This window comes from Lolium perenne, chromosome 3, assembly GCF_019359855.2.
Source record: "Lolium perenne isolate Kyuss_39 chromosome 3, Kyuss_2.0, whole genome shotgun sequence".
Taxonomy (NCBI): domain Eukaryota; kingdom Viridiplantae; phylum Streptophyta; class Magnoliopsida; order Poales; family Poaceae; genus Lolium; species Lolium perenne.
Genome location: NC_067246.2, coordinates 43,797,990 through 43,814,683, shown reverse-complemented (window position 1 = coordinate 43,814,683; position 16,694 = coordinate 43,797,990). Strand labels below are relative to the sequence as shown.

The window sequence follows — 16,694 nt, the reverse complement described above, 5'->3', positions numbered from 1 at the left end:
ATCGTGGTATGGCTCTGGTTGTTGTCTATGTACAATTCTTACAATGTTCAGTCGTTGTTGAATTGTGTTGGTCCCTTTTTGACCGAATCAGAACCTGTAATATTGTAAGTTTACTGCCGGGGAGAAGGACTCCGAGCACTCCCCTCGCTGCGCCGCCATCCACAAACATCACCGATACCCACAACCCTAACCACAACACACCGGACCAAGCTGTCAGGAGCATGCAAAGAAGATGCATACCAACCGCCGCGTAGCTCGTCCACCCAAACCCGCTATCTCAAGATGGCACCTCCATCGAGAGCTGCTATGATCCCTAGCGGGGCTGCCACTCGCATGACCTGGCCACCCGACACATATGACCTTAGTAGATAGGTTGTTATAGGAATTTTGTAGGATTTGGATCCTGTGTAATTTTTTTTAAAACAAAGTGTTTGATTCATAGATCATATCTCATAGAAACTAACCTTATTGAAGTCCTATAGTGTCAAAAACATTAGATTAGATCTCATGGAAAATTTATTTGGTACTGTACAATCTAAGATAATCTTTCTTTTATCATAGTAGTCAAATAAGCATGACACTCTAACAATTTTTTGCTATATAGTTTCTCTATATGAACAAAATGAATCTGATAACTCCTTTGCAGGTACCCTCCCCGAGAGTCGAGCCGAGTCCTGCCTGTCAGCCTACCACCTCGCAGCCTGCCGTCGGTTCAATCCCCTAGCATCAACCTCACGCGCGCGCGCCGCCGCCATCCTATCGGATTAGACGGCTCCAGGCTGTGCCCGCGCCTCTCTCCGGCGCCCCGGTCCGGCGACCCTCCCGTGTATGCCTCTCTTCCTCCCCCTCTCCCCGATTTCCCTAGCGCACGCCGCCCCCGCTAGCTATGCTCTCCCCGCCCAGGGCCGCCGCTTCCCGAGCCACGTCGAGCAGCTCACCCCAGATGCTCCGAGAGCTTCACCCCGTCAGCCAAATCATTGAAGAGTAGTTTTCCCCTGCCTGTCTTCCAAAGTGCTGACAGTTTGATTGAAGTAGCTAGCTAGGGATTGTGCTGTTTGTCTGAACATTCATAGTAGGTTATCTTCTTCTTCTTATTACCATAAAATTTGTAGGCCCTGATTCGCCGAGCACGTTGGATGCATATCCTATACATGCATCTTTTTTTTTTTGGGAATGTACAAGCGTGGGTCGAGATTCTAGACTGTAGCAATTGTACTAACAAGAATAGAATGTAGAAATTCAGGTAGCGTTGCTACGCTAAGGTTTTTTGCATTTTCTACGTTCGTTACGATCGTCTCTAGATACATCCATTTTTTTGCTTCAATTCCTCTCTTTTTTTCCATGTGCGCAGAGCAAGATCCACCGTAGCTGAAAGTGCAGGATGGACACCACCCAGTTTGCCATGGTAAATTCATTATCCCTAGCCAGACTAGCTGCTCAGAGAAATCTGACTACGGACACTGACAGAGTATGCTTTACCTACTTGTTATATTTTGCTTCTGGTGGAGCAGATTGAGGAGCTGGCCTCGCTTGTCAGGGACAACCTCTACAGCAAGCACCTCGTCCTCTCTACCGAGGAGTTCCTCGTCACCCTCCTACAACGCCAGTACCACGAAGACGATGACGATGAGCATGACCGTGACATGACTGGTACACATCGTGGGTCAGTTGGGAATACCATAGAGCTCCAGCCCACCAGTTCATACAACCGCCTTCTCTTGCACCGCCTTGCCGACATCTATGGGTACTTCTTCCTGTTCTATTCATGCCCAGTTGCTTCGTTGAAATGGCCTACTTAAGTTACTTGATAATTATAACACAGTAACCAATCCTCTGATAATTCTTGTTGTTCCTAGGTTCGCTCATGAATCTGTTGGTGAAGACGATGATCGGCATTTAGTTCTCCAACGCTGCCCTGAAACAGCCATGTATGTCGCGAAATATGCTCATGGGTTTCCCTCTTTCCATGTGTCGTCTTTTAATCTATTGATTCTTGTTTCTGCTGTACTATATTAGACCGTGATAAACTTTTTTTGTTTGTCTTGATTCTGTTATGACCTACATGTATACATTGTACCAAAATACTAGTTTGTTCCAGCACGGTGTCTCCTTACCAGTGCCCACTTTACTTAATGTGCTTGTTGTGTGATGCCTGCTTCATGGCAGGGTTTCCTTTTGTTGCTGCTCTTGCCAATTTTCTCTTTTTAGCCACTGTATATTTAACTCGAAAACTCTGCTACACATTGTTGGTCGACCAAATTTGGAGCAGTTATTATGGTAACCTTGTTTTAAATTTAGTTATGTTATTTATTGCAGCCCTCCTGTCCTTGTGAGCGATGTGTTGTGGAAGTACGATGACAGTGATGGTCCTTCAGCTTCTGTTTTTCTAGCAAGAAATGAGACAGGTGAATCATTCTTCACGCATTTATTTGCTGCTTCAAGTATTGATCACTCAGATCCTTGTTTGGAAGAAATATTTTGAAACTTCCTCCCGAGAGTGTTCTCTACTCAGGAAGTAAAGAGTGGCCACTCCTTTCCTTGGTTAAATTTATTTCCTTTGCCATGGCTAGTAAGCATGGGCGGGCACAGACAATTTGCAATGGGTGTTCAAACTAAAAGAAAACCAATTAAAAAATTGAAGGGTAAAAAATTGTGCAATACAACGGTACAAACAAAAAGATTGACAAACTGTTCAATATTAATACTCCCTCCGGTCCATATTAATGGACCCAACTTTGTCTAAATACACATGCATCTAGTCTAAACACTTAACAAGATACATACGAATGTAGACAAAGTGGAGTTCATTAATATGGACCGGAGGGAGTAGAAAGTTTCACAAATTTTCCATAACGATACCATTTCAAATAATGGAGAAATTATATGATAAATTGTTCAATAACTTCAAATCACCACTGTCCTCCACACCCCACCCACCCCCTTCATCTCTTTGTCAGTGTGTTCTTAGTTTATCACCACAAATTTAGTACAAAGTTTACCTAGATCATCATGTGATCGATTGAGTCACTAATCAAGCAACCAATAATCAAAATTGGAACTTGGAGAGCAATTGCTGATTGGAAATAGGAAAAGTAAAATCAGTGGGGATTTAGATTTAGAACCCTACCGTGATAGGATTTCGCGAATAGATGTTGTTCGCGTCTGCAGACCAACATCAGTCGCTAGATTCGGGATTCCTGTCGGGTGCCAGCTCCGGCCTCCAGTGCTCCCGCCGGCCTCCACTGGCTGGACATTGCCGACGGCGTCGCTGCGCCCTTGCGGCAGCCGCCTCGCCTACAACGAACCGTCGTTGTACGTAGCCTGGAGAAGTGGAGAACGCTCGTTCGTATCGAGCCAGCCTGAGATGGACTGAGGCCTCACGGCTGACGCTCTCGGGACGGGAGATGGAAGCCAAGCTAGTGATGCTATTGGGCTGCTGTTTGAGCCAAGAGGTAGCTAGATTCATTGGGCTTAATACTGCATGATTTTTTCTGGTCAAAATTATTGGGTATTCAGCTGAATACCCATGAATACACATAGGCCCGCCAGTGCTAGTAAGCAATACTTGACAAACAAAGGGTAAAATCTGGTTCTAGGTGAAACAAAACAAGTGGCTGTGCTTGCACGCGCTTGAAATTCATGGCAAACTTGATTCACAACTTTTTGTTGCTTTTACATGTATTATTCTGATATTCACGAATATCCAGGATGTACTTAATGTTATCTTCAGAAACTCTATAAACATCATTAGAAAAAAGTATTTTTGTACATGCATAAATATGGTCTCATCTCATGCATTCCCTTACTTTTACAATTTTGTGATTACTGCCTCCAAAATTCACGAAGACATTCAAAGCTTCTGGCTATCCCAGTTATTCATGTATAGCTTAGCTAGTGACCTGCATTTGGCTATCTTTGACAGGCTTTTTTGTTGGCAACCAGCTCTAGATAATTTATTTTCCTTCTACAAAAAAATTAGGCACAGAGCTCCTGCATGGTTGTTAAAGAAAACTAGCTTGTAGTTGCTAATTAACATTGGCTTCTAGCAGATCTTCAGAAAACTTACGAGACGGAAGTTGTTCAAGACACTATTTCTGTTGAAAGCCTACATCTGAAGACTGATACAGGTAAATGACCACCTTTTGGCCGAACATCCTGTATTGTTGTATTTTTAAACTGCAATCGGCTTGGATCTTGGCGTAATTTGACAGTTAATCCGAGGGATGGAAAACAAAGAAGTAACGATATAGCCTGTTCCTTTCAGATGCAAAGCCTTTGAAGCAGCCAGTGCCACTTTCAGCAGCATCCCTCAAGGAGAGGGAGGCTGCTTATCAAGCTGCTCGCGAGCGAATCTTCTCTACACACGAGGCCAAGGGGAAGGACACATCAGCGGTAAAACCTAGACATGTTCCCGCTGTTGCTCAGCGGATGATTTCTCACGCACTTGGTAAAAGAGTTGAAGATACAAAGGAGAGAGCCGACACAATGAACAACAGAAAGGAGCCAGTAAATGGACGAAACATTCAGGCAGGTAGCATGAACAAGCAGTATGCAGTTAGACCAGTCAGAAAAGAAGAGAACTATATAGCTAGGAAATACAACTCGACCTCGCCCGGTGGAGATCCTCACCCTTCTACTCAAAGCCGCCATACGCCTCATGTTAGCGCCGAGACGCTGAAGAAAGAGCAGACTGGTGCGGCGAAAAGGATGTTTGCGAGCGCGTTGCGGCTGCCTGGGGTCGAGATGAGTGACGGTGCAGCGAGGAAACCCAAGTAACAGGGCTGGAGATGAACGAGATACCAAGAATGCTTGAGCTGGGGGCTGGCTTCTCTGCCGTGTGATGGAGCTACTAGAAGTGCTCGCAGTGCCAGTCTGCTTGTATGGAATGACAGCTTGTGATGGCCTGTTGGATGTTAGAGGCAGATGAAAGGCTTGGCTGTTGAATTCAGCCAGCGGGAGACAATGCACTGTAATGTTTCGCCTGCCTCAAGTGGAGTTGAGTAGCTGAGTCACAGAAAAAGCGAGGACAAACGGCGAGAAAGTTGAATCAACAGTTGCCGATCCTGTTCGAATTGCTCTAGTAAGTAGTAGTATCAGTTGTTTGCCTAGAGAAAGATGCTTTGGCTCTCCAACCTGCTCTATTAGTCTATACAGAGGAGGATACAACACCTTCATTCTGTGCTGTATCTTAGTGTTTTTTAATAATACTATATATTGGTTTGGTTTTGAAGGGTTCCCTGCAATTTCTTATGGCCCGTGCATGAAATTCATTCTGTATTTTGGTGTCTCAAAACCTACATCACACACATACTCTCTCATTATGTCTTTTTTTCTGAAACAAGGCAAAAGACTTACCATTTTTATTAATAAAGCAGAAGTACAGAAATTGGCCAGATTATTAGCGGAAACCGGTCGAAAACCCCAACCCCAATGTATATACTCTAGGTAGTACTATTTGATCATCTAGCAAAGTGCACATTTTACTTTTCGTTACTCTGTCTGGTTGGATTTAATCGACGCGAGTATGGCTTAAAGCATCTCCAGCCGTTGGGGCTCCCCAGGGTGAAATCCGGCGCTAAAAAGCGCCGGATGGATGTAAAAAATTTAGCCTAGGGAGGCCTATATTCCCAGCAGCGAGCCCATGGTCGCGTGCTGACGGTCAACCACCGTGTCAGTCGCCGGGAAGGGGAACCGCCGCAGTGATCGACGCATTGAACCGCCGTAATGGATTGTGAAGTGGCCTGGGGAGCCCAAACGCCTCGTCGGGGAACTGTCGCAGTGGCCTCAACGCGCGAACCACCGTAATGGAGCACGAACTTCGCGGAAGAGCAATGGCCGCTCTCTTCGTCGATAGACCCATACATATACGTTTTCCGATCTACAACCGGCCAGCGGCATTCATCTCTTCACCATCCTCTATCAGCATGAGCAATCTCTCTTTGCCATCGGGCGCTGATAGCGAGGGGAAATCGTCTGGATGGCGCCATTGGTGGGACAGAGCTGCAACGCCTAGCATCGACGATTCCCTGCCGCCGGACAACGAGTAGGAATGGGAGGCCGACGAAGCAGGACGAGGAAGAGGCTGAGGAGCAGGACGAGGGAGAGGCTGAGGAGGAGGAGGGGGAGGAGGAGGAGGAGGAAGAGTCTGAGGATGCGGCGGTCCGGGTGAAGGCGGAGGCGGACGCGGAAGCGAAGGCGAAGGTGCAGCCGGCGAGCACCTTCGGCGACGAGGAGGACAAAAGTTCCTCCGACGTGTCGACCGACACCACCTCTTCGGAGGAGGTGACAAGCCAGAAGCACCACCGTGAGGACGATGAGGTGGGGCCATCAAGGAAGAAGAAGTAGTTTAAATTTTGTTCAAAGTTTTTATATGTATTGTTTATGTTTTTCTAAAGTTTTTATATGTAATTTGTTTATGTTGCACGCGCGTCTACAAATTTCTTATATCTATTAAAATAAAAATTTCCCCCAAACGCACGTGTGCCGTATTCTCGGGAAGACGATGCGACGAGGACGATGATCGGTCTCTGTCGCTAACAAGTCGGGGCCACCGAACGATTCTCGCACTATTGTTTCCTCCAGACTCCTCGAGCGCTTCCCTGATGGATGGAAGCCCAAATCCGGGCGAAAACGAGAACCCGAAAACGCGACTAGGCTATTTTTCGCCGTCCGAATGGAAAAAGGGCTGCCGGGGCCTCGTGTGGGAGACGGCTTTACATATGTAAATAGCTGGCGTGGATTAAACATGATCTACTTGCTTCTGTTCTTTGTTTGTCGTCAGCGGCCTACTATATCAAATCAAGAGGAGGGGAGTGTATATTTCACTGAAACTTAGAAACCCTTGTGATTCTGCTGCTGCGCATCCGTTCTTTCGCACCTGTTTTGATGGATTTCGGTTCGCAATAGTCATGAAGAATTTTGTTTATCTTGTGATCATGAAATAGAGATTATTTATGATATTAGTGAATTATATTTTGGAAAATAATAAATGCAGACTGACACTGCTTGCACGAGAGGACATAACTGGCCATACGTGTATAGCCAAATGACCCCATCATGTATATAGCCAAGTTGTTGGAGAACATATCATATAGAGAACTGAATTTCTGCAGATGGAGAAATTATCATAATATAACGAATTGAATATCCATCGATGTAGTTGCTAAATTAACTAATCATTCCATACATAAATAAGTGACTCAACTTTGTATAGATGCAGATGTATCTAGATGCACTTTAATTATAGATACCTTCGCATCTATATACAATTTTAGTCACTTAACTTAGGACGAATATAGTAAAAATATAATTACAAGAAAATGTATGTAGCCTAATAATGCCCTAATTTCTCATGTTTTTTTTTAATGTTCCATCCAACAGAAGGTTTTATTTTCTTCCCCAAGCTAATCTGACGAACTGAACCAAACCGACTAGAGGTGGGGGGAGTCGTCTTCCACCTCTCGCCGGACCTCTCCCTCTCCGCCTCCGCCCCCCAAATTCCGATTCATCGCCGTCGATCGAGTCCGCCGCCGCGTCCCCTACCTTCCTCCTCTCCTCTCTCTGGACCAACCAGCCCCCGCCCGCCCGCGCGCGTGACCTAGACCCGCCGCCGACCCCTCCGCCTATCGCCGCCGTCGCCGTTCCCCTTCCCCCTCGTCGCGGCCCCGGCTGGTGTCTGAGGTACGAGCTGGTCTTCTCATCCCCGCTGGGCCCCGAAATTTCTTAACTTGATCCGCCCCAAGGCCTTCTGTTCGGTAGGGTTTGACGAATTCAACTGATTCCGTGCTCGCGTCTAGGTGACTCATTCGTAAATTGCCGAGGCGACCTCTTCCGGCTCAGCCCCATGGCGATGGAGGAAGACGACACCGACGACCAGCGCCTGCTGCACAGCCTCGGCGTCACCTCCGCCAGCATCGACGACATCGAGAGGAAGATCCTGTCACAGGCAAGTCTCATCGCGCAGTGCACAAGAGAACTAGCAGCACTAATTGTCACATTCATCGAGTTCCAATTTCGTTTTGCAGGCGGAAACTGACCCGAAGAAGCGTGGCGCAGAGCCTCCAACGGAGGACGGTGACCAGGCGGCCAACCTACCGACGCCTCAAGACGATGCCCAGGCCAAGCTGCACCAGAGGCTGCGCTCCGTGCAGCTCGAGATCGATGCCGTGGCTTCCACCATTGGAGGGGCTAAACCCGCCGCTGCAAAGAAGAAGAAAAGCGACCGCTCCGGCAGCGCTCACACGGACGTCAAGGAGGAAACGGAGGAGGGGGAGGGGAATGCCGGTGAAGACGATGCCCCTCGCGGAGGAGCGCTCCAGCAGGCACTGGCCGCGGAGCGGCTCAGGAGCCTCAAGAGGGCCAAGGTGCAGATTCAGAGGGAGATATTGCAGTCGGAGCCTGGCACGTCTGGGTTGAGTGATAAGAAAGGTAAGACGCTGGCCATGCTGGTTGAAGATGAACCGAGGCGGAAGAAGTCGCTGAAGCCACCGCCTGGAGGGCCTAAGAGGAAGAAGTCGCCGCGTCGGCTGAAAACTGTCACCTATGATGATGATAATGACTTTGATGCGGTGCTTGATGGAGCTTCTGCAGGGTTCATGGAAACTGTGAGCCACTACTAGCCTAACTAGCACCTAATTAGCACTTGGAGCTATTGTTTCCTGTAATAAGTTTGTCTACCTCCTGATGCTACATTCTGTTGTGTAGGAAAGGGAAGAGCTGATCAGGAAGGGATTGCTGACACCGTTCCACAAGTTAAAGGGTTTTGAGAAGCGCGTCGAACGACCCGGACCTTCTAACAGGCAAAATGGTTCTGCCGAACTGGCTGAAGAAACTGAGGAAGCTTCCAGCATCGCTAAAGCTGCTCAGGCGATGCAGAAGATGGCGCAAAACCGCCCGACTACCAAATTGCTTGACGCGGAGTCCTTGCCTAGGCTGGATGCGCCGACTGCGCCGTTTCAGAGGCTCGGGATACCTCTAAAACGCCCTGCCCCTCCCGGTTCAGAGGAGCAGGAAAATAAAAGACGAAGGAGAAAGACCAAGAGGCCATTGCCTGGCAAGAGATGGATGAAAGCTAACTCAAGGAAGGAGTCGTTACTGGATGGTATGCTTGCCAAGGCCTCTTCAGTATTCTCAGCCTTTTGGCTTTAATGTTTGTTCTATGCACATGGAAAATGCAGTCCGTTTTCTTATTTGCTACCACTTTGTATCAAAATACTGCAGTGGACTTATCATGTCTGATTTTTGCACTTGCAGATGAGGATGTTGGGGAGGCAGCTGCTGCTGCATCGGTTTCTGAGAACGAAGATGAAGTTATAGAAGGTTCTGATGGGTTGCCTCCTGTCATCCTTGAAGGTGGTTTGAGAATTCCTGGCTCAGTTTACGGACAACTGTTTGACTACCAAAAAGTGGGAGTGCAGTGGTTATGGGAGTTACATTGTCAAAGGGCTGGTGGAATAATTGGTGATGAAATGGGTCTAGGGAAGACCGTCCAGGTCTTGTCATTTCTTGGTGCTTTGCATGACAGTGGTATGTACAAGCCTAGTATTGTTATCTGTCCTGTGACCCTTTTGCAACAGTGGAAAAGGGAGGCCAGTAAGTGGTATCCAAAGTTCAAAGTTGAGATCTTACATGATTCTGCAAACAGTTCAAGTAAAAAGGGCAAGAGATACAGTGATTCTGAGAGCGAAGCTTCTTGGGATAGTGATCAGGAAGAGGTTACGCATGCAAAGCCTGCAAAAAAGTGGGATGATTTGATTTCACGCGTTGTGAATTCAGGGTCAGGTTTGCTTCTGACTACATATGAGCAACTAAGAATCGTACGGGAGAAGTTGCTTGATATAGAATGGGGATATGCTGTATTGGATGAGGGCCACCGCATAAGGAATCCCAATGCTGAAGTAACTCTGGTGTGCAAGCAATTGCAGACTGTGCACAGGATAATCATGACAGGGGCGCCTATTCAGAATAAACTCTCGGAACTTTGGTCTCTTTTTGATTTCGTGTTCCCTGGAAAACTTGGTGTCCTGCCTGTGTTTGAGACCGAGTTCTCCGTCCCAATTACTGTTGGCGGGTATGCTAATGCAACACCATTGCAAGTGTCCACGGCGTATAGATGTGCTGTTGTCCTGCGCGACTTGATCATGCCGTATCTTCTTAGGAGAATGAAAGCTGATGTCAATGCGCAGCTTCCCAAAAAGACAGAGCATGTTCTTTTCTGTAGTTTAACTCCAGAGCAACGGAATACTTACCGTGCATTTCTTGCTAGTTCAGAGGTGGAGCAAATATTTGATGGAAACAGAAACTCCCTTTATGGGATCGATGTCCTAAGGAAGATATGCAATCATCCTGATCTCCTTGAGAGGGAGCATGCTGCTCAGAATCCTGACTATGGGAATCCTGAAAGAAGTGGAAAGATGAAAGTGGTTGAGCAGGTCCTTAAAGTCTGGAAAGACCAAGGCCATCGCGTTCTTCTTTTTGCTCAGACTCAACAGATGCTTGACATTTTGGAGAACTTCTTGACTGTCCGTGACTATGAGTATCGGAGAATGGATGGACTTACACCTCCAAAGCAAAGAATGGCACTCATCGATGAGTTTAACAACACAGATGAAATCTTCATTTTTATTCTGACCACAAAAGTTGGTGGGTTGGGTACAAATTTGGTCGGTGCAAACAGGGTCATTATATTTGACCCTGACTGGAACCCTTCAACGGACATGCAGGTACAGTCTATTCTGTGCCATGTTTATAATTATGCACCTATCATCTCTTAGCATTTTTCCGTTAGATGCATTGACAAAGCTGTGTTAAGGGTTTATATGAATGTGTCGCCTTAATCAGCTTAGAAGCAATTGTTGACATACAAAACTGGATGCCAGTGAGTGCTGACATGGTAGATGAATATGTTGGATTTTGCCCAAGAATCCGTCACATCAAAACTCACAACACACGTGATCGAAAATTCTTTGCCCAAAAGCGTGTTTTGCCCCTTGTTTTCTTTTTCTTTTTCTTTCTCTTGAATTGTCACAGTAGAAATCTGGGCATGTGTATAAATACACGACCCATGGCAACCTTAGCAAACCTACTCGAATATGACTTTGCAGCATAAACAGAAAGTATTAGTTGGACTCAGGCTCGATCAGCAGCTAGCACACAGACACCAACTTGTTAGCTCCTTCACACCTTCATGTTTCCTACATGGACTAGATTCAAGTACCCCATCTACCATAGCTAGACAACTAGCATTTGGAAGCCAACTCGACTTACATATGAAACTTTCCTAATTAAACCAGCCTCGAGACGTAGACTAGCAAGTTTGATTATTTCCAACAGAATAGCTGTGAATCATATTCTACCTGTACAGCTGGAAGAATAATCTACAATTGTTTCAATTCCTAGTTCTGACAAAGTGACAATTCTAACCTGGTTAAACTTTGTGTGGACTAGGCTAGAGAACGAGCATGGCGAATTGGGCAGAAAAGAGATGTGACGGTCTACCGATTGATCACCCGTGGGACAATAGAAGAGAAAGTCTACCATCGACAGATATACAAGCATTTCCTAACAAACAAAGTACTGAAAAACCCTCAGCAAAAGAGATTCTTCAAAGCCAGAGACATGAAGGATTTGTTCACATTGCAAGATGAGGACAGGCATGGCGCAACAGAAACATCAAGCATTTTTGGCCAATTGTCTGACGATGTGAATATTGGGGTTCCAAATGAGGAGCAGCGAGGCGATCAATCTTCATCTTTACCAACCAGCACAGAGGCTGAACCGTGTTCATCTGCTGGAGGAGAAGGGAAAGCAGAACTTAACTCTGACCAGGCAGACGAAGAATCCAACATCCTCAAGAGTCTTTTTGATGCCCAGGGCATTCATGTAAGAAACATTTTTTCTGATCCCTATGGGAAGTTCGTAGCCTCTGCTTTTCTTTTCGTATTTGGTAAATAAGACCCATTTTCCCACTTGCAGAGTGCGGTAAATCATGATGCCATAATGAGCGCCAACGACGATCAGAAGTTGCGCCTAGAAGCAGAGGCTTCGCAGGTGGCACAGAGGGCAGCCGAAGCATTACGCCAGTCACGGATGCTTAGAAGCCGTGACAGTATCGCTGTCCCCACATGGACCGGAAGATCTGGTGCTGCTGGGGCGCCATCCTCTGTCCGCAGGAAATTCGGGTCAACACTCAACACCCAGCTGGTCAGTTCTTCGCAACCATCGTCAGAAGGTTCGAACAGCAGGGTTCAACAAACTCTCCAGGTGGGTGCTCTACACGGCAAAGCGCTGTCCTCTGCCGAACTTCTGGCCAAGATCCGTGGGACACGAGAGGGAGCAGCTTCAGATGCGCTGGAACATCAACTCAGCCTGGGTCCTGGTTCCAGTCAGAGACCAGGCTCATCAGAGAATGGCCGCGCGTCAAGCTCTTCTACTAGCAGGAGCATGATCGTGCAGCCTGAGGTCCTGATCCGCCAGCTCTGCACCTTCATACAGCAGAGCGGTGGCTCGGCCAGCTCAACAAGCCTGACGGAGCATTTCAAGAACCGGATACAGCCCAAGGATATGCTAGTCTTCAAGAACTTGCTGAAGGAAATCGCGACCTTGCAGAGGGGCGCAGGTGGCGCCACCTGGGTGCTGAAACCCGATTACGAGTAAATTGTCCGCTGTAGTTAAGGCAGAGCATAATTTTGGTTAGGAGTAGATACATGCATAAAGTTGTTTTAGATAGAATTTTGAGTCTGGCACAGAGATGAAAACTCTGCTCTTAAATCTTTTGACATGGGTGAAACCCGATTACGAGTAAATTGTAGCTGGTAGTTCAGCGGAGCGAAATTTTGATTAGAAGTAGATACATGCATAAGTTCGTTTAGATAAGATTTTGATGCAGAATTGAGAATTTTCTCTTATATCTTTTAACGTGGATAACTGATTCTTTTAGTTCTGCAATGGAAGAGATTGGCCTGAAGAACAGAGTCATGTTAGGTTTTGGTTCCATATTTCTTCTGGCTACTCCGTAGAGATTGGCCCGAAGAACAGAGGCATGTTAGGTTTTGGTTCCATATTTCTTCTGGCTACTCCGTAAATTTCTTTGCTTTATGGGTTTTCTATGGTGTGCATTGCATGCCTAGTGTGGAACGAATTACAATTTGAATGATAACACAGTAATATTCGGAAATTCAATTTGGCTCCCGGATGCGTATGCCAGAGTCGGTCTTATTCTCTGCTGGCATGGCTGCATGAGTTGTCGATGGAGGGTTGAGACGACCTGTGTGGCTTGGACTGAGTAAAGGTGGGTTAACCTTGGTGCTCTTTTTGCGCTAAATTCCGGCTCTAGTTGACGCAGCCTTCTATCTAGCGACTGTCGAGTTCCGATCTTTACTATTGATGATCTCTGCTAATGAACATATGGTGTCTTTGGATATCTAGATCGGAAATGGTTCGGTCATACACGCCTATATTCTCAGCCACTACAACGGCTTCATGAGGGCATTGTCGCGAACGTTATAGACTTTCATGATATTGTTAGAGGTGGAGAAAATTATGGTGGCTGGAACCGTTGCTTTTGGAGAATCTTATTTTTTTAGTCTGGATATTGATTTGGTGGTTAGAGTGTTGTTGTTGCGCGTGTTTGATCATCGCGACATGGTCTTTTTTTTTGTTGCTATGTACATCTTTATTGTCTTTAGACATCTTGGTAGTGGAGAGGTACAATTGATATCTTGGTAATATTACTGTATTACAATTATAAAAACAACTCATTCGCCACCAGAAGCATGGATGCATTCGTGGCCCAACAGCTAACCCGACACTAAGTGTTATTCCCAAGCTTCCCGCGCTCTACCGTAGAAACGTGGAGTACATTGACGCCACTAAGTGCGGCGACCTCACCTACAAGCATAACGAGAAACCAGTTCGCCGACCTCACCAACGAGGAGTTCCTTGCAAGGTACATGACGTCTTATGACACCAATTGGATCGTCACCAATGAGTCATGGAAAAACTTATACCTCATATACACTCTAGAACTACTGAACATAACATTAATTAAAAAACATATGCCAAGATATTTGTTAAACCATGTGTTTTACTACTCGCTACCAAAATATTCAAGAATACAACTAGCTGCGAAGGAAAAACATATGTACTACAATTCAACTAGTTATGTGTCACAAAATTAATCCAAAAAACACGTGATTTTATTTTTCTTGGATTTAGAGAGGTTTATTTTTACGAAAGTTTAAGATGTCTGAAAAAGGGAAATAACTAATGTAATTTTCATTGCAGACGATGAATCAAAATTTGCATTGCACAGTCTCAGCCTCGACACGAGCATCACCGAGAGAGGTGCATCTACCCCGTGACCTAGAGATTGATGTGGACGTACTCTGATGAGATGATGAGCGGTGGCACTGCTGACGATAACGGCGGCCTCGGTGCTCATGGTCGGAACGCCATGCTATTGGCATAGGTTCAGAACTTCAGATACACACGAACGTGGAAAATGACACGACGGAGGAGAAGGAAGCATAGCAAGAAGAGGCTGGAGATGGCAGTTGGGCGGTGAGGTCTGGGATCAGGGATGCAAGCAGTGCGTGCAACAGACGGCATGTAATTAATGGGAAAAAACTAGGTGGAACCGTGCAAGTCCAAACCGTTCGATTCAGAACGCGATCAACGGCGTTGGAGAGTTCGGACGTTTTGATTGCAATCGACCCGATAGGTAGGGTTTATCAACACATACTACCTCAGTTCTAAAATATAAACCTTTTTAGAAAGCTATAAACTCTTATATTTTGAAATAAAGGTAGTAATATAACTTGGATGTTTAAGCATACAGTACCTAGTGTAGATCGGTCAACATGGCTAGCTTTCTCCTTGGCAGCGCATGGCCGGTGATCCCTATAGTAGTTCTGCTCATGTGTGGCATGTTTGCCACAGGCGTCGAGCGGCCGCGCTGACATGCTGATGATGGAAAAGGATCTCCGGTGGCAGGCCACTCGATCACAACCGTTCTTATGCGAGCATGGAGGAGAGGCTGCGGCGCTTCGAGGTGTACCGAAGAAACATGGAGTACATTGACGCCACCAAAAAGCACGCGGATCTCACCTACGAGCTGGACGAGAGTCAATTCGCCGAAGTCACCCACAAGGAGTTCTTTGCAAGGTACGTGTCTTATGACATGGATGGGCTCTGCTCTGCAGTGGCAGCTCTTTCCCGGGCTGGACCACCAGATTTCCTTCAATATTGACGATGGAATTGGCGCGCTTGCAAGCGCCTCTTACCGCCTTGCACACGTACTTGGCTGCCCTTTCTCCATGACCGGTGTTGGCAAGTGCAACTTTTTGCAGGAAAATCCTAGAAAGTACGTGTGTCACCCATCGCCGTCCACAGGAACCATGACTTCGTTACTAGTGATTCAAGGAAAAACTTACACGGAGGTGGCGTTTTGGCACGCACGTGCATATGCACCTATTATAGAAAATAATAAAAAAACAATTTTTAAAATGTCAAAAAAATCTGACATAAAACTTTTGGTATACATCGTGACATCCTATGTTCGTTCACAAGTTTTCGTGGAAAAACAACATTTAGTGTGGTGTGTATAAAAAGATAAAAAATGTCCTGTATGTAGTCGTGTTACAACATCAAAATTTGCCTTTTGTACAGGAGCCACAGAAAAATGTTTTTTTTGAAAACTTGTGTACCAATATAAAATGGCTAGATGTACATGTACAAATTTAGTTTAGAACTTTTTAACACTTTAAAATGTGGATTCACATAATAGGAGCATATGCTTCTGTGAGCCAAAAGTGCATTTCCCAAACTTACACCTCATATACACTCTAGAACTACTCAACATAACATTAACAAAATCTGTACCAAGATATTTGTTAAACCCTGTGTTTTACAATATTTGAGAATACAACTAAATGAGAACACAATATATTATATATATATATATATATATATACACTACAATATAACTAATTAAGTGTCACAAAATTAATCAAAAAGGGCACATAGTTTCATTTTCCTTCGATTTAGAGAATTTTAATTTTATCAACAGTTCAAAATATCAAAGATCTAGAAAAGGGGAAATAACCAATGTAATTTTCATTGCAGATGATGAATCAATATTACTAAACTGTATTTGTAGTTAGTTCCTAAATGGTAGTAACAAAGAACAATGTATTATTTTACATCCATGTTATACAGTCAATTTTTTAAATGGAATAACATTGTATGCAAGTTAAAATTGTACATTCAGTAAATGAGTTATAAACAAGTAAAAATGTTTAGTATAAAAAAATGATAATCATTTATTTTAATACTAAAGGCCCGCTCTTATTTTTGATCAAAACATGCATGCAGTGGGGTATACCACTAGAGCACACAGTAGGTGTTCAACTATAGTTTCTTAATTTTAATAAAATTTATCTGTTTATCCATTTTCCCGTTTTGTTCGCAAGTTTATTATCTTCACTAGTAACATCAATTCCCGCTGCTCAAACACCACCCCATATTAAGAAATTGCTGAAAGCCACCATCGTGAAAGTAATTCCATGTTGGCGTTTCATGAACGATCACGGTTAGAACAGAAAATATAGGCGATGGCTTGCATCGCCGGGAATGATTGCCAGGAACAAGGACCACCAGGAATAATATGGAATCCCTAATGATGATGGCAATAAGTT

The 16,694-nt window shown here is 45.3% G+C and overlaps 2 protein-coding genes across 3 annotated transcripts; both read left to right on the top strand.

Annotated features, from left to right (window-relative positions):
• Positions 1-668: 668 nt before the first annotated feature.
• On the top strand, positions 669-5,250 carry LOC127341435 (uncharacterized). Of its 2 annotated transcripts, none has more exons than XM_051367287.2 (7): positions 669-826; positions 1,352-1,405; positions 1,512-1,744; positions 1,857-1,928; positions 2,317-2,405; positions 4,047-4,127; positions 4,265-5,250. In XM_051367287.2, the coding sequence occupies exons 2-7, from the start codon at positions 1,382-1,384 to the stop codon at positions 4,774-4,776; spliced, it is 1,011 nt and encodes a 336-aa protein (XP_051223247.1). In that variant the 5' UTR covers positions 669-826; positions 1,352-1,381; the 3' UTR covers positions 4,777-5,250. The 2 variants fall into 2 exon arrangements, with proteins under 2 accessions (XP_051223247.1, XP_051223248.1); XM_051367288.2 differs by having other exon boundaries at positions 670-826; positions 4,050-4,127.
• Positions 5,251-7,414: 2,164 nt separating this feature from the next.
• On the top strand, positions 7,415-12,936 carry LOC127341436 (DNA excision repair protein CSB). The gene is made up of 7 exons (XM_051367289.2): positions 7,415-7,680; positions 7,797-7,945; positions 8,025-8,603; positions 8,704-9,100; positions 9,253-10,721; positions 11,446-11,880; positions 11,974-12,936. Exons 2-7 carry the CDS (start codon positions 7,844-7,846, stop codon positions 12,652-12,654), a joined length of 3,663 nt encoding a protein of 1,220 aa, XP_051223249.1. The 5' UTR covers positions 7,415-7,680; positions 7,797-7,843; the 3' UTR covers positions 12,655-12,936.
• Positions 12,937-16,694: the final 3,758 nt, after the last annotated feature.

Coding starts and splice junctions, on each gene's coding strand:
- LOC127341435 (XM_051367287.2), top strand. CDS start 1,382: ATGGACACCACCCAGTTTGCCATG. Junction 1,406..1,511: donor ACACCACCCAGTTTGCCATG/GTAAATTCATTA, acceptor CTGGTGGAGCAG/ATTGAGGAGCTGGCCTCGCT. Junction 1,929..2,316: donor CGCTGCCCTGAAACAGCCAT/GTATGTCGCGAA, acceptor TATTTATTGCAG/CCCTCCTGTCCTTGTGAGCG.
- LOC127341436 (XM_051367289.2), top strand. CDS start 7,844: ATGGCGATGGAGGAAGACGACACCGACGACCAGCGCCTGCTGCACAGC. Junction 7,946..8,024: donor AGAGGAAGATCCTGTCACAG/GCAAGTCTCATC, acceptor TTCGTTTTGCAG/GCGGAAACTGACCCGAAGAA. Junction 11,881..11,973: donor TTGATGCCCAGGGCATTCAT/GTAAGAAACATT, acceptor TCCCACTTGCAG/AGTGCGGTAAATCATGATGC.